The following is a 20,310-nucleotide window of genomic DNA, read 5'->3' on the forward strand; positions in this document are numbered from 1 at the left end:
GTTTGTCCATCTGCCAAAGCCGGCCCGATTACACTGAAGGGATCTCGTAGCACCTGAACTTGCGAGGGGATTATAAGCTAAATAAAACAGAAACATGCGGGAAGGAGGGATCTCATGTCAATCGATCTAATCACCAAGGGAGAAGCAAGCAGGAGGTCAAAATCACCAAGTTCAGAGACACTCACATGGAAGAAAAATTGCTAGATGAACCTCAGGGGACACATGTTCGAAAATTCCTCCTCACTAACCTCTTCTGCGTTCACCAAAAATAAAAAACTGCCGTGCATTACTGTTCCGGTACTTCTTCTCATATGGGCTGAGTCTGGAAAACACAGTACACACGAACATCAACAGTGGATGAAATCGTCTGAAAGAAAGTAGACAGAACATAAAACAGAAATTCAGGAATTCAACACTAGATCAGAGGAAATTTCAGTATAATGTCAAACACCAGTAGTTTGAGAGCAGCAACAGTAGTTTTAAAATACAAAGTTCAGGCATTGCTTACAAACAACAGTAATTCAACAATGATCAAATAACAGTACAAGCATCTATTTTTAAGCTATTTCTTGTAAAAATACAGTAGAATAACAGTGCAAATGACAGTCAGCTTTACAGTGTAATTGCAGTAGATTTACAGTGTAATTTATAGTAGAATTACACTGTAAATTCTACATGTTCCAGTGACATTTTACAGTAGATTTACAGTGTAAGTAAAGTAGTGTTGCAGCAAGTAATTGTACTGTAAATGTCAGTGGAACTACAGTCTAAATACAATTGTATTTTACGATAGAACTTCAGTGCAAAATACAGAGTTTTACAGTGTAAATGTAGTATAATCAAAGTGTATTTTACAGTAGAACTTCAATGTAAAATTCAGATTTTGACGGTATGATTGCAGTAGATTTACAGTACAATTACACCATAAATACTATAGTTGAGTTCCAGTGACATTTTTACGGTGTAAATACCGTAGTATTGCAGTTGACTTACATTAACTTACAGTTTAATTTCACAAGTAATTCTACTGTAAATGTCACTAGGAATTTCAACTGACATGCACCTCCATCTTCCTAACAACATAAACACCCACTAATTGAAGAACACATCACTGTTAAACTTGACAGGAAGCAACTACTCGGGTCACGACAACGCAGATGAGCTACTACTGGAAACATGTCTTCTTCAGTTAGTATCATCCGCATGCAAAGGAAACAAATATGAGTATTATAAGAGAAAGTTAGAATAAGAGAACATATATTGCAAAGGAGATTAAATTTACACGCATCTTTAAATCAAATCTACAACTGATGTGAAGTCTAAAACCTTGACAGAAAATAAACCAAAATCCATAACGCATTGGTTTCACTGGAGCTGATTCTTGGACCAAAAAACACCTCGCCTACAATATTGAAATTACATTAGCTAAAATTACAAATTACACTAGAATATTCAGTTTACAGTGTGATCTTGTGAAATTCAGTTTCCATTGTTTCAGTGAAAAAATTACAGTAGCTAAAAACACCAATTAAATTGAAATTGCACTGAAATTCTACTGTAATTACCATGTAAATTACACTGTAACAACACTAAAAAATTCAGTGCAATTACAGTGAATTACACTGAAATTATACTGTAAAATCCAGTGTAAACTAGCATGTAAATTACGCTGTAATAACACTATAAAATTCAGCGTAATTACAGTAAAAAAGCACAGTAAATTCAGTGTAACTACTATCCAAAAGAACACTGAAATTCAGTGTAACTACAGATGCATTTTCTGTAATTACACTGCTTAGTAAATTACAATGAAGATTTCACTGACATACTAAACTGTAATTACACTAAAAAAAACTAGTGCACTGACTAATGACACCGACCAAGTAGAAAAACCTGTGCATGGTCAGATTTCTTCCACAAAAGGTCAAACATTAACAACCACTGAAATTTCAGTATTTTTATTGCCAACACACTAAAAAATAAGATAAAGTTCTAAAATGGTGCTAAAAATGGATGAAATAATACCCAACAAAGACCAACCCCAACAAAGAAGACAAACCCCAAAGAAAAGGTTCTACAATGCTTGCAGGCCAACCATAGACAAACCCCTAACAAAAGGTTAACATAGACAAACCAGAATAAAAACCACTAAGAGCTACAGTGTGGAAAAGAAACTTCAGTTACAATGAAAATACACTATAATTTCATTGTAATGTACACTCAGAATCTGTCTTTAATTACACTGAATATTGAACTGTAATTACCATGAAAATTACACTGTAACAACACTAGGATTACTCTGCAATGTGCACCGTAATTACACTAAAAGAGAGAACTGAAAAAGAAAAGAAAAGGTAGACAAAAAAAACTACCGGCAACATATGATACGAATCATCTTCCGCAGAGTCATTGGGCACAAAAAATATTGATCTAAAGAATCTGAGGTTTTAAACAGATTACATAAACATGATACACAAAGGTTAACAACACTTACTGGATGAGCTAGAAAACAAAAGGAAAAGCAAAATTAGGCATAAAAAGAAATAAGAGAAACAACTGAATATTATGGAACTTAACCTGCTTGACTATGGAAATTGCACAGATGAAAAATTATGGAACTCATTGGGGTAATACAATTTTAAGAGATACTGCAAATTTCTGAACTTGCCACAAGGAGAATGACAGAAATAAACATGGTACTAAGCTAATGGTCAAAAAGACTTGACCATCATTTCTACGAGGATGGAACTGCACAAAACATAACTGTACCCGACATATATTGCAAATGCACTGAACAAAAAATACTGCAAATGCAGTGAAAATACTACCTACCTACCCTGCACAAGATAGCTAGCAAATATTGATGCAGAAATGAAGTCATACCGCAAATACAGTGAACAACACTAGTTACATAGCACCAAACTGAAAATACAGAACCAATACACTGTAAGCAACTAAAGTACCACAAATCACATACATTGGAACCTTAAAGTAACACAGTACAAAACTAAAACAGAAAATTCAGAGCAAGTAGGATCTAACACCTACATCCACAAAAGAGATCATGAGACATCTAAATCAATCGGGAGATTGAGCAAACTTCACATACATCTACATCAAATGGGCCAGCCAAAAATTAAACGAGCATGGGGGATCTAGCGCACTATTAGATGCCCATGGGGATCAATCAACAACCACTGTAGTGGGATGATATCAAAATCGAACAGCAGTAAAATATCAAAAGGGGCACGGGGATCCACAGCTACATCTGAAGCAATCAATGGGAACCAACGAATTGACCGCCTGCACTACATCCGGGGGAAATCTCGAAGGGGCACAGAAACATGAAATTGAACGCGGGGGGGGGGGGGGGGGGGGGGGGGGGGGGGGGGTGAACCACCGGAGCGGGACTCAAGCTCGAGGAGAGGTGGAGCTTGGAATCGCAATGAATACGATCAAAATCGCCTCTTCCTCTCCGCTGGTGTAGCGCTCACTCTACGCGTCAATTCAATCGGGCCGGTGGGCGGTAAAAGACAGCGTCCGGGCGGTAACGGGCCGACCCAAAATGAAAACCGCGCCCGACAAGTAGAAACCGCCCAACAAAACCCAGCTCTCAACGCGAATCGCGTGCAAGATCGAACGGCCAGCGATTTGAATGACAGCGAATTGTAATTCACTCGACTGTAAAATAGCAAATCCGTAGATTTAATCTTGTTACTAATTTGTGTTTAGATTATTTTCTTTACTCTGTCAGGTCAGACTTGTTTCAGCTAGAGTCCTAGTCACGTAAGAGTGGTTGCATGCATGGTGGTTGTACTGCATGCAAATAACATGGGCCAGACGTGTGCTATGTTCACGCTGCGGCCAGGTTGTTAGGATTTCTATCGAGTCTTCCGATGCGGTCCATTGTACGTGGGATGGCACGTACTCTAAATGGATCGTGGCGGAATTATCGTTGTCAGTTTTTTTGTGTGGGATAATTACTGTTGTTAGTTGATGGAATAAAAGGTCCAGATCACGGCTAAAATCCAACACAAAGCTTGTGAGACTGGCAACCTCACTAGTCCTGTTGGGGGCACAAGAAAGTTTTGTGTTTGTGTGTACAAGTACTGGTCATTGGTTGTGCCGCTTAACTCCTGTCGGTTTGATGAACTTCGAGGCCGTTTAAGGGGAATTGTTGTTCGCTACGAACCCTGCAGTTGAGGGCCCAACAACTTCCTAGTACAGAGGAAGTAGTGGGGGGCAACCGGTGATGTAGTTTGGGAAGGATTAGGATAACGTGTGCACGTGTTGGAACACGGGGCGTCTGAGTATATATGGCTCATGGGACGGTGTTCGACACACCTCCCGATAACGCATCAACCCACCCACCATGTCGTTCTCCTCGTTACGGCGGTGAATCTCTATGGCGTCACGTGAAACTCCGACCAACTGCATGGTCCCCAAGACCACTGTGTCATGGGCGTGGCACTCCTCCCTCAGCCACCGGCGATAGCCGTCTGGGAGACGGGCTCGGCGGCACGTTTGGGAGCGAGCTTGGGGACGTCGTCCCTACCAACAGTGAAGAAAGAGAAATTCCTATCCTTTTGGGGATTTTTTTAATTTAGCCCTTGGACTCTATTTACTTTCTACTTGTCTTTAATGTTTGTATGGGTTACCATGACATGTGGGACCGGGTGCCACATCACAGCAACACCGTTGCTTGACCGCGTCAACTGGATAAATTGAATGGTATTGGAAGTTCAGGGTTGTGTCCTGATCAGTTTTGAAGTTGGGGAATGTAAATTAGACTAGGACATGAGTTGAGGGTTGCAATATGCACTTATCTCTTAGGGCATGCAACCATGTGGGCAAAGTTCAGATAGGTGTGAACTTGTAAGTTGGGAACTCGTCTTATACTCTTATTTCACTAGTGGGTCATGCTTTGTGTCGATTTTGAAATCATGTTGATTCTATTATCAAATTTAAGATGTATTTAACATGAATGTGTGAAATTTATGTTCAACTTATTGCTGGAATGCAAGTGAATGGTTCAATCTCTGGTCTGGCTAGCTATGTCGGAGATTTTTGGTGTCAACTGAGCATCGACCCCTGAAAATTAGTCTAGCTTCAATGGTATAATGTTATTTGGGTAGTCGAGTTATTAAGGTTCAAAATACTATGAATTAAATTTCCTAATTTATAATGCTTTGGTTTCCACTGATGCACTCGAAGCTATGTCATTGGATCCAACGATGAAAATATTGTGCCCTGAGACTTTTCAAAAGTTGGCCTTTGCGGCACAAGTCAGTCCAGAATTTAGAAGCTTAGATTTTCATTTCTGGCCCCCAATCTGTAGCCTCGCTGTGTGTATTACATGATCCATAGCTGATAGTCAAATAAAAGCACACAAATATGCATACCCCACAATATCCATCAAGCAATCTTTTGAAGAAGCACAATATGCCAAATATGTGTAAATTTAATAGTGACGTTATTTAGGGGACTGGTTAATGTTCAAAGTATTCCCAAGTGAATGAGTAATTTGTATTAGCTTTCAACGTATATATAAAATAATGATTTGTATTAACTTGGTTTCCTGTGAATTTCACTACAAACTTTATTAGTGGGTCCAACAATGAAGATTATATTAAGCAGATCCAAAAAGTGGCACCAAAAAAACGACTGGACCGCTCAAGTCCAAGTCCAGAATTTACAAGCCCAGCCTGTAGAAATACCATCAATTTGTCGTATTGGCCACCACCTCCCGGGCGCGGATGTTTGGTTCCTTGGTGTATATACACCTCGTTTTGAAAAAAAAATAGTAACTAAAGTAAAAGTCAAAAACTTCTGAAAATATTTTTGAAATAAACCTGATCTTCCATTGTACTCATAAAATAATTCCACAAAAGAAACCCCGTTGACTTCAAGGCGAAAAAAATAAAAGGATTGGACAAAATAGTATGAATAGTGACTTGTATATAGCATAGCAAAAAAATGTTTTTTTGCCTGGAAGTCGACGTTGGGTTTTTATTCACGTAAATTTATGCAAAAAAATCAAGTTTATTAAAAAAAACTTCTGACCTGTTTTGACTTTTTTCAAAAAAAATAATCAAAAACTGGGTGTACATACACTACCGAGAAACCAAGGGGTATTTCCGCCCACTTCCCGGGCATTATCGCGCCTCGCCTACCTCCCACTCCACCGAGATTTTTACTGGCCATCCTGATCCCTGAACAAACATTGACTGCACCCCACGCCCCTCCCCATGCCCCGGTCGAGTCTCCGTCCCACCGTACGTACTCCTCTCCTCCTCCCTCTCGGCCTATTTAAACCGCAAGCATCGGCACGCCAAGTGCACCAGTAGCAACGATCTCACGCGCAGAAAACACAAGAGAGAGCGAGTAGAACCGATATCCGTAGCTGGTTTGCTAGACTAGAGCGGCGCCATGGCCAAGAAGGGCTCAGGCACTGCCGCCTCTCTCCTGCTCTGCCTCGCGCTGGCGGCGCACGCCGTCGGGGCTGCCAGGACCATGCCCGCTGCAGCTGGCGGCGTGGCGGAGGCCTCACTTCCGGCCGCCGCCGCCACGGAGAAGGGCGCCGGTGCAGGAGGAGCCGGCGCGGCGGACGCGAAGAACCTGTTCGTGGGCGTGGGAGCCATGGGGGACCTTCCGGGCTTCCCCGCCGTCGGCGGCGGCTACGGCGGTGGATTCGGCAACAACGGAGCCGGCGTCTTCACCGGCGTCACGGGCCCGCTCGGCGGCGTCGGGGGCGGCGTGGGGAGCGTCGGCCCGTTCGGCGGCGTCGGGGGAGCCGGCGGCATCCCTTTCGGAGGCTTCGGGGGTGGCAGCGCCCCGTTCGGCGGGTACGGCGGGGGAGGCGCCGGCGGCGTCACGCCTTGAGTACGCCGCGGTGGCCGAGCTAGCTTGGGCGCTCTGGGACGTGCATACATGTACGTGACGAAGTGGCGCTCTAGCTCGTGGTGGATCGCACTAGCTTTGACCACTTGTTTCCTTGGACCTAGGGTGTTGTCATGGTATGGCGCAAGGTATATGCGCAGTAGTACTTAGTTTTCAGGTCCGTGTACGAGAAGTAGCTGATTCGTTGGGAGTGTGTGTGTGGCCAGTCAGGGTTTGTGACTGTTGTGTGGTTGTGTTTGGTCGTGTGAACTACCTGTGTATCCGACTAGCTAGCTGCTAATGGTATGTAGTACGTGTGATTCTCGTGGTGTCCTCAACTCAACTCGGTGTCCTCGCAGTGTTCCAAACTCCAGTGTTCATTTCGTGTGTGCGCGTCTCTTTTGTCTACGTGGCAATATTAACATAGGGAAAGAGGCAAGGTTATACCTCATACTAGTATATAGTACTACTAAATTGCAGCTGACAAAATGCTCGGGTTAACTGAAGAGGGAAAAAATTATAAACCAAAAGGAAGAAAGCGGGCGGTTCGTGTTCGTGCTAACAATTCAAAGCTTGAAATTAGTCACCATAACAAAAATTGCCCTCAATGCATGTGGACTTTATGAACTGAGGTCGAGTTCGCTTGAGTGTGCCCAGTGTTGATCTCAAAATAAATTTTCGTGGGGTAGCATGCATTCACGTTTTCTGTACCAAAAACATTCATACGAGCATGTAGTGTTCACGTTTTCTGTTTCAAAATAAATAAAATAGCATTACAGAGCACTAGACGGTTCATGCCGGAGTGAAGGATTTAGGCGCGCCTGTAAATACGTGTGAGTGTGATCGATATTATCGCAACAGGGGCCGGGATTTATCTGCATAGCCACGTGAATCAGTTCACACACCCCTGATGGCCTGATTCATCTGCTCTCCATGCTGCGTCGTCCGCATTTGCGCCTGCCATAAACGCCTCGTACGCCATATTACTTACACAGCCAGCCAGCCAGCGAGGTAAACGAGTCCATCCCACTGCGCGGTGACGAACTGGAACTGAAGACGAACCCGGCCGTACGTACTAGGTAGGAGTACGTACTACACTACTACTACGCCCTAGTCGAAGGCATCATGCATGTACAGTACTTTCGGCGGAGATCCATCTTTAATTTGTAGCCCAGGACGCACGCAGCATGATAGTAGGCGGCAGAGATCGATCCACCCGCGTGCGTACGTCCGGCGATCGACCGGCATTGATGCGAATCGGGCCTCGAGATCGGCGCCACGTCGGTCCGGGCGCTGTCCACTGTGCGCTTGCTAGAGCTGGGAATGGAAATGTGCTCGGTCGGGCAACCGCTGGCCGGCCAAGGCCATTCATGGCGGTGCCCGGTCAAGGCCAGGCCGAGCTCTGAAGCGGCGTCACGTGGCGCGGCTAGCTTGCACTCCATCGGCATCGGGTGTTCCAGGTACGGCACCTGATGGGCGCCATTTATGAGTTGGCAGCGAGGGAGAGCGACTAGGCGAGCGGCGAGCGGCCAGCGAGGATAGGAGCTGCAACACGCTAGGGGCATCCATCACCATGGGCTGCTGGTCTGAGGCAGGAGCCGTCTTCAATTCGCGTGTTGCAGATGCAGATGCTGCTGCAGCGGCAGCAATGGAGGAGAGCGAGGGGAGGGGCACGTAAATGCGGCAGCAAATGCGTCGCACCGGCTACGGCCGGCCTAGAAGAGGGGAGCGGCGTGCTCGGCGGTGCGCGTGGATTGGCACGACAGACGCAGCTGGGACTATACGCGAGCTCTGCAATGCCCAGGGCGCGCCACTACGTCCGCTGCGACATGCAGTCAGATAGCCGCTTAGGGCATCCCCAGGTGTCATCCATCAAAACGTTTCCTGTACTTTCTTAATTAAGTACTCCTCTATTCATTTTTATAAGGCTTTATAGACATTTTAAACATTGCGTAAAACAACTCAATTTTATTTGTCTGAAACGACTTATAAAAATGAACGGAGTGAGTAATAAGTTTGAGTTTCCAAAGAAAAATAACGTTGCTAAACATGTACTTGTGTCATTTTGTCAGCTTTTCGTCTGTTTGGGTCGGTTGCCCGCTCGACGTCCGCCATGTTTTCTTTTTGGGTCAGCCGTGCGTCCAACGCAACATACCCATTTCATGTCCATCTACAAATTTAAAAGGCCTGCGGCCATAGATCATGCCAGTGGCCATGCTGCCGCCCAAAGTTCATCGTCGGCACCATGCCAGCTTCCAAAAATACTATCGCACAGTTCTTGCTTGCGCGCTTGACCGGCACACATGCCAGCACACAAAAAAGGTCAGGAGTTTGACCACGCCATCTCGGTTGTGGTCATGCCAGCACACTTGTCGGCATACAGAAAAAGATGGTGCATGCTGCCATAGATCACTCATCATGGTACTCACGATGGACACGAATCCAAAAGGTTGATGCCTTTTGTTCGACGCCAACCTTGGGGTCTTGCCCAATGTCCCTCCAACACTCACAAAGGAGCTTGTCCTCAGCCGTTATGTATGCCTTTGTCCGCTTGCTCTTGCGTTTCGGTTTCACCCAGACGGCTTGGTTGGCGAGCTCGTCCTCGAACAAAGGCTCCCAGTCGATGTACAACTCATCCTCTTCCTCTTGGCCATAGTCCTCCGAAAACTCATGGTCCAGCAGGAAGCCGTCCAGCTCCAGGACATTTTTTTTTGTTTTCCATGCAACGATTCCCAACAGAAGGGTCTTCTGCACTAGGGAGCATGCCCAATGTGCGATCACGAACAAGAGAGTATCGACCACCTACTGATCTCATGTTCTTTAGCGAGATCGCTTTGGTTCGAAGCTCCGTGCATGCCAGCTTGATCATAGGTCGCCGGCGTGAACGGCCCTCGACCGTCTTGGCTTTGGGTCTCATCAGGATCGTAGCCAGCCGCGGTGGCACCGCTAGCGGCCGCCGCACCACCCTCGAAGATGATGTTCTCCATTAAACGGTTGGTCGTCTCGTCGGTGGTAGCCGCCGGCATTCTGTCGAACAGGTTACGGGTGCCGGTGAGCACGTCGGCTGGCATCTCCCGCGTGTGTTTCCTGGTCCCTCCGGACGACAAAGCACCGGTCACCGGTGTGGTGTTGAGGTCGATGGGCGCGGGCACAGGCATGCAAGGAGCCACCACGCTCACCTCCGGCGAGCATTCCCCAAAGAGTTGGGAGGATAGTGGGTAGACGTGGAAGCCGGGGATCGGGTGCATCGCCGAGCGCGTTTCCTGGTCCCTGCGGACGACGTGGCACAGGCCACCGGCGTGGCGTTGAGGTCGATGGGCGTGGGCGTGAAAGGAGCCACCGCGCTCACCTCCAGCGAGCATTCCCCGGAGAGTCAGGAGGCCTGCGGGTAGACGTGGAAGCCGGGGATCGGGTGCGTCGCTAACGCGTGCGGCGACTCCAGCAGCACCATCCGAGGAAACGCGAACGAGCCGGTGCTAGCCGCAGCCACAGCGGCGTTGACAAGCCCGACCAGGGTTTAACCCTAGGTAGATCAAGGCCTCCCTCATTGCCGCCGCGACGCGGGCATTAGTACTGTCCTCCTGCTGTGCCGCGGCGGCGAGGGCCGCTACTTCGTTCCTTGCGTCCGCCGCGTGCCTCCGGCCCTTCCTCTTAGTCGACTGCACGACCCGCTCTTCCGGCGTCAGCTTCTTCTTGGGCGGTGCAGCGGTCTTGCAAGGGGCGCGGGGTTTGCCTTTGCCGGAAGGGGCGGAGGCGAGACCAGACGAGACGAGGGAGGCGAGGCCGCCGACGACGACATCGAGGGCGTCGTCCATGGCGAACGGCCAGGAGCGCGCGGGCGGGAGGGTTTTGGGAAATTGAGGGAATAATGGATGCTTTGCCACCGATTGGCGGGCCAGGAGGAGTAGTTGGTGCGCAGCCCGCGCGCCCGTCTCTTGTTTGCGCCGACGTAAATTAGGCTAAAAATGAGTCGTAAATGGATCGACAGGCGGACAAAAAACGGACGCGCATCTGTTTAGGTCATTGTGTTGGGCCGATTTTTCTGTTCATCATGACCCAAACGAACGCGCACATACGAAATTGGAGTTAGCTCTAATTGCCATCGATCGAATGATTTAAAATGAGGCTGAATGACAGACATTTGATTAACTTTTCTTTTTAAGAAAGGGGGCAGGTGCGTAGGCGATGGGTTGGATGGCTGCTTCACTATCCGCTGACCACGGACACGTTGTCTGATTTAATGGACAGAATTGAAGCTGCCGTCAGAATCATCATAGTCCGTGCAGGTGCAGCTGCAGTGATCACCCCGCTGCCTGAGCTGAGGTGCAGGAAGGCAGGCAGGTAAGCAGATGCAGCCAGCCAATGAAAGCTCTGGTTCAAGCTCTGGATGTTCCGCGAAGCGGGGCAGGGCAGGCTCACCGAACAATGGCCGGCACTGACTGATGAGCGGTGTTCAGTGCGTGCGTAGCAGCAACAACTAAACGTGTCATACTGTAGGCAACTGGAAATCGCAGCAGGCGGTGGGTTTTTTTTAACAGAGAGTACTTTATTTCGCAGATAATGCCAGGTCGTTTACATTAAGGTGAGAAATAGTCTGAGATTGCATCTTCCAAAACCTCAGAGGGTCCACTAGAATGAGATGATTTTGTTATACAATCAGCTACACTATTAGCTTCCCTCAAGCATTTTGTTACATTTCCTTGCACTCAAAAAGAATTGCCGATTTCTGGCCCAAGAAAAGGTTTAGAGCCTCAACTGCGTTTGAGCTGTCCGGTTTAATCTGTAAACTACTATAGCCAATCTTAGCTAGTAAGTAGAATCCATTCTGAATAGTTATCATTTCTGTCGAATCCATCGAAGAAACATGATGTATAAACCAAGATGCCGCAGCAATAAAATCGTGATGATCATCCCGTGCTTGCTCCTGTGTGGGGCGGAGCTTGGATTGGGCCATGCCCCGGGCCCCAGGCTGCTACAGTAGGCTACAGGGCCAAAAAATGCAACAGTAAAACCGAAGTATTGTGCAGTCATGTTCTCCGTGCTGAAGGATCGCAGCAAGCGGTGGGTGATATCACTGCACAGTCGTCCCACGCCGGAACAGCGTACGCATATCCCTTGGACGTGGGCTGTGGACCAAATGTCTCTCCGTTACACGCCCATGGATTGCCGAATACATTTGCTATCAGACTGGCCTCTATTAACAGCAAACGGGAAGGGATATGACCCCAAGCTATGCAAATAAACCGGGTGAATGCAGCAGAACGCAACAAGGTTCATCTACGTCGCAGCAACGAAAGTGACACGTCATATGAGAGCAACTGGCCAACGCGTGAAAGCCAAGGCCAGGCTTGTCGTGGTCAGACAAGCACAAGCTCCAGCCCCCAACAAGAGAGACCAAAGCAGACACATCCACATAATTCCGACTCCAATTAAGTAAATCTACTACTCATCCTCATCATCATATAACAATAGAACAAAGATGTCAAGATCCAAGCTATACATACATAGCGTCCAAAAATACACGACCCGCCGACCCAGCCACCACCCATCCGGCGGTAAGCGAACATCCCAACACGACGACAACGAAAACACAGACCCACCCACAGGCACCAAGGCCCGGGCCAGCGCACACTAGAGAAGAAAGAACACTAAGCACCATATATGGGTTTTGCTCGAATCAGCAGTAATATAAGGACAGTTGAATGTGTCTCACGACCTCGAGTAGTCCTCACTTGGACTTGCCACAGTTGAACCCATGGCACACCGACAGGATTATGATGAGGATGAGCGCGACGATGATGCCCAGGACAATCAGCTTGATCTTCATGTTTTGTAGCCACATCTTTCTCCTCACCTGTGTTCCTTGCTGCCTGAAATCTTGGGCCTGAAATTGCATGCACACCATTAAAAATCTTAGATAACAATTGCTGTTTCAGACATCCAACTGAAGCATAATTTGAAACACATGGTATGTTTATGCAAACTTTATGATCAAAATTGAGTAGCAATATCATGTTATCCTTTTGAAATACCCAAAAGCTCAACACTAGGCAATGTTTTGGTTCGCCAGAATAAGACCAGGATGCTAAGATGGGCGGCGTGGTATCAGCCAGGAGAACATCAACTTCAAAATTCAAATTTTGATGCCCAAGCTTAAGAACAACATTATGGTCGTTTGTGTCTCCTTATCACAAGAACACATCAACTTGGAGATATAACTGGTCATTACCATTAGAGCAATAGCAGGAAAAGACTTAAAACTCTTGTAGAGGAAAAATAACAGTTAACTTATCGTAACAGCAGAAATAATTAATGCTCCATTAGTAATAAATCCTATCCAACGTTACCTGAACAAATTTGTAACTGTTCTCACCAACGGAAGTAGGAATTACAGGAAGATGACATATTCAATCACCTTAAAGTCCTTATCAGCTATAGGAGAAAACAATTTTTGATATAACCTAGGGAGGTCTCTAGTCATCCATAAGAAGTACTCCCTCCGTCTCACATATTGGATGTAATAACATCTTATATTATGGGACAGAGGGAGTACTAGCCAGCCTTCTTCGATGAAGTATTAGCCAGTTACGCCTGAGTAGTTTGAGCATATCAAGAGCACCTAACACAACAACTACTAAGTGTGCCAGTAGTTGGCTTGACCACTTACCATAACTACAGTTTAGTATAAAGCTGGATCCATCTTAACTGCTTCAATTGTGACCTTTCTGTACTCTTGCTAATATACAATAACAGCTTGGAACCAAGCCTAATTATCCTGGTACTAACAATAAATAATAACAGCTTGGAATCGAACCCAATTGAAGTACAGTACCCAGTACAGGGCGGGATAAAAGAATGTGCCAATTATTAAAACCTGTGAGCGGAGCGGGATTAAAGAATGTGTCAATTATTAAAACCTGTGAGCGGAGATTCTCTGTCTTGTCAACAAGCAGCTCAATCTTCTCCCCGCGATCAAGAACCTGAATTTTAGAAGTACACTTAGGATCAGAAACTTCCTGCAAATTATACCTTCAGTATATCTGCAAAGTACAAAGATGTACCTTCTCAATGTTTTCCATCATCACGTTCTTGACTTCTGAAACTTGTGCTTGCACTTTAGCGAGCTTGTTTATCTCTTCAGGGTGGTCTACACAGTACTGCATGTGCTCTTTGAGTTTTGACCTACAACAGTAAACATTCACACAAAATGAGCAAAGTAAGGCCATATATTTTAAATAGCCCCACACTGCCAAAAGCACACACGTACCCAAACTCTCTGTTGAGGCTGCTTGGTGCAGCAGTAGCAGCTTTCCCACCAGCATATCTTTTGCTGAAATCGTCCTTAACCCGAACCAAGAAAGCAATTGGCATCTGTTGCCCCACTGATTCCACAGCAACCACACAGTATGCTGCAGATGAAAGCATGATGTCAGCATCATAGTTTTTTGACTTGGAAGTTAGCAACATCAACAAATGCAATGTAGTGTTCTGGAATTATAATTCAACCAAGGAGAGAAACAAGCATTATCTTCATTTTTAGAGAAGTGCTATGTCTGCAAAAAATCAGTTGCTTAATATATTTCAACAGTAGTTCCTTTATCAATTTTTCCCAGCAGTATTGTCACTGCTATAAGCAATGTGGTCGTTGGAAAACGGGTTTGAAGGAATTGAGCATTAAAATTCACATAGTAGCACTAGAAAAAAACGCAGCAATATAACAAAATTAATCGGTAATGTTAATTTCCACTACATCATCACATCTGTCTTCTACTACCTCATTACACAATCAGTTGTGACTTTTGACTTTAACTAGTGAAGGTTTCACAAATGTTATATTTGAACATAATCATGTAATGTATGAACGGTATTGCTAGATTGGCAATGAGATGTACTCTACTGATGCTATACACTTAAAAAAATGCATCTGTGTACAGTAAAATGCTACTATTGAATATTCACAAGTAGAAGCCAAATGTCAGAACTAAATATGGATTGAGAGAGCATTATAGTTTCCACATTAATCCAAATCTCGAAACAGTTTTAAAGCTTCCACTGGGCATGTGCGACAAAAGCAAAGACTAGTGTTGTTGCAAAGTGCCAAAGGCTACACTTAACAAACAAGTGCATCAAATCTACAGTCCAATCAGAGAGGAACATCTATGTGAATTGATTTTTCATAAATACCGTGCAAGGGAATATTCATTTTTATGGTGCTTGCAGATCAATACTCGAATACTTTTGCGGTTGTAGAAATATTATCCATGAAATGCTTATACAAACTTAGATGGCCCATCGTAATGTGATCTGCTGTCATAAAAGGCTGAAACATGCTACACACTTATGTAGGTTGATTTAATTTATCACTGGTGAAAACATCTTCTAACCAATTCCCTATCTACTTGCTCTTCAAAAAGATCAAGGGTATGAAAATAGCATTATAAATGGCACTCACACCCATTAGAAAACTCGGAAATGTTGATACATCTATATTACTTTTTAATAGATTATTAAGGGGCATTGCTTATCTGGAAGCCTATACCATGCATATATAGGCTGCCATTTGCTACACACGTCTAGCAAGCCAGCAATGAACCATCTACCCTTCTACTATAAATAGATATCACGACATGTAAGCAGCAACAAATGAACTGCCAAATTAGCATAAATATGTGCTGGCATTCCATACACATGCCTAGCAAGCCAGCAACTAACAGTCTGTCCTCTACTATAAATAGCACAGATATCCAGAGCCGGCACTATGTACTTGATTATTTTACTGCTGATGTCGGTCGGCTATTGCAGCTCTTACAACCACTGGCCCCATAGGCGTGGGATAAGAGGAGCAACCACAATATATTGACTGCATAGCACGATATTGACCAAGTATTACCAAACTCGAACTGGCCGATACCCAGCGTGCGACCAACTAAACTAGAAGCCTGGTACCAAACGGCGAGAGCAACAACCTCCCGCACGAAGTTCGCGCGGCAACAAGCCGATCGGCAGCAGCAATCGAAACGACCCGGCCGCAAATCCAGCGAATCCGCGAGATCTACGCCCGGCGAGCCCAAATCGAGCGCGCGTCGCACCAGATCCACGCGGATCAGATCACGCCCGCGACGAACCGGACGGAGGGAAGCAAGGATCGGGCGGGGCGGAGGGGAGGGGAGGGGAGGCGGGCGACTCACTGAAGCCGTCCTCGACGAGGTAGTTGAAGGTGTGGCCGTCGCAGTTGTAGGTGAACTTGTTGTTGCTGGCGGGGAGCTTGACGAGGCACTGGGAGGCGATGGTGGTGAAGTTGCCGGTGAACTCGGTGTACTCGGCCAGCACCACCGTGCCGCGGGCCACGAACGCGTAGATGAGCGACTGCTGCCCCATGGCTCCTCCCGCGCGCTTCGCCGCCTCTCCGCTGGAGCTCGCCGCCGGCGGGGGAGGGGGGCTGCCGGATTGGATCTCGGCGAGGCTGCTGCGGGAGGGGAGGGGAGAGGAAGGGGGAAAGGTCGGTTTCGCTTTGGTGGAGTGGGAGGAGGGGCAAGGGGCAATGGGGGTGGTGGGGGTGGTAAAAGAAAAAGGGAAATCAAATTTGGTAGGTGGACGTTTTGCGGAACGGTCCCCGAAATGTTTCCGCCCACCGCGTGGAGACCCCTTCTGGTCTGGCTGGCTCCCTCCTGGTGGGTCGTTCGTCGGTTCAACTTTTCCGGGGTTGGTTTCTTCAGGGTTAAGCGAGGGATGGATTGATTAGCTTAGCTGCCTCGTCGGGCTCAGCAGCCGCGTGCCTTCTCCGTACCGTCGATGCTTTAATTATCTATCTTCCTTTGCTCGAGGGAAAAAAACTATCTATGTTCCTTTCTTCTTTTCTACTCCTGCAAATACAGTCAGATTACCACAAGTTTGGCTATTAAATTAGTACTAGAAGCTTATGTGAGGTGCGATTGGTGCGTAATTGTATGAAATGAAACTGGGGGTCAACGAAGCTTGTGATGTTGGCGCGTATGGATGGCTGTAGCATCAAACACATCTAGAATGGACAGCACACATGTCACGCATGTGACGCGCTTTATTGTACAAAAATAAGACTATGACGCGGTAGACGGCATTTTACTAAAAGTTTTTATGGCAGCTATCATTTTTTGACAGCGAAATATACACGATAGTCTAACATTTGAGTCCTGAGGCCCTGTCAAATCGACCTTTTTTGCGCGTTCAGCCGGGTTTCGGTGAAGTTTTCTCTTTTTTTTGTAGTTTCGATGGGTTCAGAAACGTTTGTAATCTCCAAGTTTCGTGTTTGATCCAGCCTAATCTTAAACAAAATTTTAGATCTAACTTCAAAAGAAAATCAACGGATTTAAATATGTTAAAATTTATGGAATTTCAAAAAGTTGATATGTCGGCGAGGTTCAAAAATTTAGGGCTTTGTTGAATGTTGATTGATTATGTCATGATTTTCCCTCCTTGCCACACATGTGTCCTCTCTCGTGAGCGTTATGAACCTCAAGACATAGTGATCCTTGCCACACATTTTCCCTCCTTGTCGTCACACCTCCGCCCTACGACGTCGGCCTGCGCCATCCACCATCGTGTGAAGGGGAGAGGAGTCTTCGTTGCCGCCTACGTCGGTAGGGCTTTGCCCATAAATGAGATTAATATGTCTCCGTAGTATATACTTTTCCAAACACTTTTGCCCTTGTTTTGGACTCTAATTTGCATGATTTGAATGGAACTAACCCAAACTGACGTTGTTTTCAGTAGAATTGTCATGGTGTTACTTATGTGCAGAAACAAAAGTTCTCGAAATGACCTGAAACTCCACGGAGCGTCTTTTTGGAAATAATAAAAAATACTGGCAAAAGATCAAGACCAGGGGGCACACGCCCTAGCCACGCCCCCCTACCTTGTGGGCCCCCTGGAACTCCTCCGACCTCAACTCCAACTCTATATATTCACTTTCGGGGAGAAAAAAATAGAGTAGAATGATTCATCGCGTTTTACGATACGGAGCCACTGCCAAGCCCTAAAATCTCTCGGGAGGGCTGATCTGGAGTCCGTTCGGAGCTCCGGAAAGGGGAATTCGTCGCCGTCGTCATCATCAACCATCCTCCATCACCAATTTCATGATGGTCGTCGCCGTGCGTGAGTAATTCCATCATAGGCTTGCTGGACGGTGATGGGTTGGATGAGATTTATCATGTAATCGAGTTAGTTTTGTTAGGGTTTGATCCCTAGTATCCACTATGTTCTGAGATTGATATTGCTATGACTTTGCTATGCTTAATGCTTGTCACTAGGGCCCGAGTGCCATGATTTCAGATCTGAACCTATTATGTTTCCATCAATATATGAGAGTTCTTGATCCTATCTTGCAAGTCTATAGTCATCTACTATGTGTTATGATCCGGCAATCCCGAAGTGACAATAATCGGGACCACTCCCGGTGATGACCGTAGTTTGAGAAGTTCATGTATTCATTATGTGTTAATGCTTTGGTCCGGTACTCTATTAAAAGAAGGCCTTAATATCCCTTAGTTTCCGTTAGGACCCCGCTGCCACAGGAGGGTAGGACAAAAGATGTCATGCAAGTTTTTTCCCTAAGCACGTATGACTATATTCAGAATACATGCCTACATTACATTGATGAATTGGAGCTAGTTCTGTGTCACCCTAGGTTATGACTGTTACATGATGAACTACAACCGGCATAATTCTCTATCATCAATCCATTGCCTACGAGCTTTCCATATATTGTTCTTCGCTTATTTACTTTCCCATTGCTATTGTTACAATCACTATAAAATACCCAAAACATTACTTTTGTTATCATTACCTTTTGCTACCGTTAACACTATTATTATATTACTTTGCTACTAAACACTTTGCTGCAGATATTAAGTTTCCAGGTGTGGTTGAATTGACAACTCAGGTGTTAATACTTAAGAATATTATTTGGCTCTCCTTATGTCGAATCAATAAATTTGGGTTGAATACTCTATCCTCGAAAACTGTTGCGATCCCCTATACTTGTGGGTTATCAGAGATCTGGCGGTGGCAAAGATGGGGAGGAGGGGATAAAAACATCTATAGCCAGACTTGCCAAATCCGAAACCCCATATGCCCGCGGGCACGCCCAGGCGCGTCCGTGATCAATGACCGGGCGGTCCCCAAATCGACGCCTCCATGGCCATGTATCATATCCGGCATCTTATATCCATACAAAATCATGCAACATACTACGAGATCACCAAACGACCAGAATCGATATGAATCAGACATATAAAACCGATATCGAATGGGCATAATTCACATATAAACATCACCAAAAGTGGACACAATTCAACCATTCGGCAAATTCTAACTAGATAGTAGGAGTTAGATTATATAAACGGAGAGAGGGCCGAGCTTCACCACTTCCTCGCCGGCCCTTTCCTCTTCCAGTCGCAAGCGTTGCTGTAAGGAAAATGTTTCAGAACCCATCAAAACTACAAAAAATAGGGATCACGTTAATCATGCTTGATGGGTTTAGAAACTTTTGTAATCTTCAAAATTCTGGTTTGATTCAACCTAATTTTGAACAAAATTTTAGATCAAATTTCTACAAAGTTCAACAAGTTTCAACATATCAAAAATTTGAAAGAACTTATGAAATTCCAAAAAATGGATATGTCAGTGAGATTCAATTTTTTTAGGCTTGTTCAGTGCTCACTAATTATGTTATAGATTTCCCTCCTTCTGCCACACATTTGTCCTCTCCCGTGAGTAGTACGAACCTTAAGCCATAGTTACCCCTTAGCGTGCAAGCTTGACTATTTAGAGCTCGTATGTGACAATATTGTGATGACAACTTTCTCGATGATAACCACCTTGAGGAACTTCCATCACCCCTCATCGACAAGATTGCTTAATGTCGTGCTCGTGCATAGATATCGCCAAAATCACTTGTGTGGCCCACAAAGCTAGGGCGGTCTCGCATCTGTCTTTTGCGCGACTTTCTCTCTAAATCCCTTTTGCCGCCAAGTACTGCAACCTTCACTTAGTCGATGATGATGATGACCTTATTGAAGTTAATCGGGATAAATCTATTAGGAGTAGGGGTCCTGCGCTTGATGACAAACCATCTTTATAAGAAGAGATAAGGTATACACAAGAGAAATAGTGGCATCGAAAAAGGTCAAATCGGCTGCGATTGGAGAGTGGTGATAGTGACACGTCGGCGGCTCGTTCTGGCGGCAGTAATGGTCATTCGGTAGTCTTGAAATCTTGATGTAATTTTTATTATATACTATTTAATATGCTTTGTAATTCTTCTGATGAACCTTTTATTTTACGGTATAGATCTGATGCTTTTCGCAAGAAAAAAAAAGTGAGACAGAAAAGCTTTATTTGAAAGACAAAGAAGATGCCTACCTGGTACGGAGGCCCTGTTTGGTTTAGTTTTTA

The 20,310-nt window shown here is 45.4% G+C and overlaps 2 protein-coding genes across 2 annotated transcripts; one reads left to right on the forward strand and one right to left on the reverse strand.

Moving 5' to 3' along the window:
• The first annotated feature begins 6,319 nt into the window (after nt 1–6,319).
• LOC125506169 (glycine-rich cell wall structural protein-like) lies at nt 6,320–7,222 on the forward strand. The gene has a single exon (XM_048671031.1). It carries the CDS (start codon nt 6,430–6,432, stop codon nt 6,880–6,882), a length of 453 nt encoding a protein of 150 aa, XP_048526988.1. The 5' UTR covers nt 6,320–6,429; the 3' UTR covers nt 6,883–7,222.
• Nucleotides 7,223–12,308: 5,086 nt separating this feature from the next.
• LOC125511003 (vesicle-associated membrane protein 721) lies at nt 12,309–16,429 on the reverse strand. Its single transcript, XM_048676289.1, has 5 exons — nt 16,068–16,429; nt 14,147–14,288; nt 13,941–14,061; nt 13,797–13,859; nt 12,309–12,763 (listed from the first exon to the last, which is right to left on the reverse strand). The coding sequence occupies exons 1-5, from the start codon at nt 16,255–16,257 to the stop codon at nt 12,608–12,610; spliced, it is 672 nt and encodes a 223-aa protein (XP_048532246.1). The 5' UTR covers nt 16,258–16,429; the 3' UTR covers nt 12,309–12,607.
• Nucleotides 16,430–20,310: the final 3,881 nt, after the last annotated feature.

The sequence above is a fragment of the Triticum urartu genome, chromosome 5 (genome assembly GCF_003073215.2).
Source record: "Triticum urartu cultivar G1812 chromosome 5, Tu2.1, whole genome shotgun sequence".
NCBI lineage: Eukaryota > Viridiplantae > Streptophyta > Magnoliopsida > Poales > Poaceae > Triticum > Triticum urartu.

What these genes read in the sequence shown, in the direction of transcription:
- LOC125506169 (XM_048671031.1), top strand. Translation starts at nt 6,430, where the DNA reads ATGGCCAAGAAGGGCTCAGGCACTGCCGCCTCTCTCCTGCTCTGCCTC.
- LOC125511003 (XM_048676289.1), bottom strand. Translation starts at nt 16,257, where the DNA reads ATGGGGCAGCAGTCGCTCATCTACGCGTTCGTGGCCCGCGGCACGGTG. An exon ending in CCTCGTCGAGGACGGCTTCA is followed by an intron (nt 14,289 to 16,067) that starts GTGAGTCGCCCG and finishes TTTCATCTGCAG; the next exon opens with CATACTGTGTGGTTGCTGTG. An exon ending in TGATGGAAAACATTGAGAAG is followed by an intron (nt 13,860 to 13,940) that starts GTACATCTTTGT and finishes TCTAAAATTCAG; the next exon opens with GTTCTTGATCGCGGGGAGAA.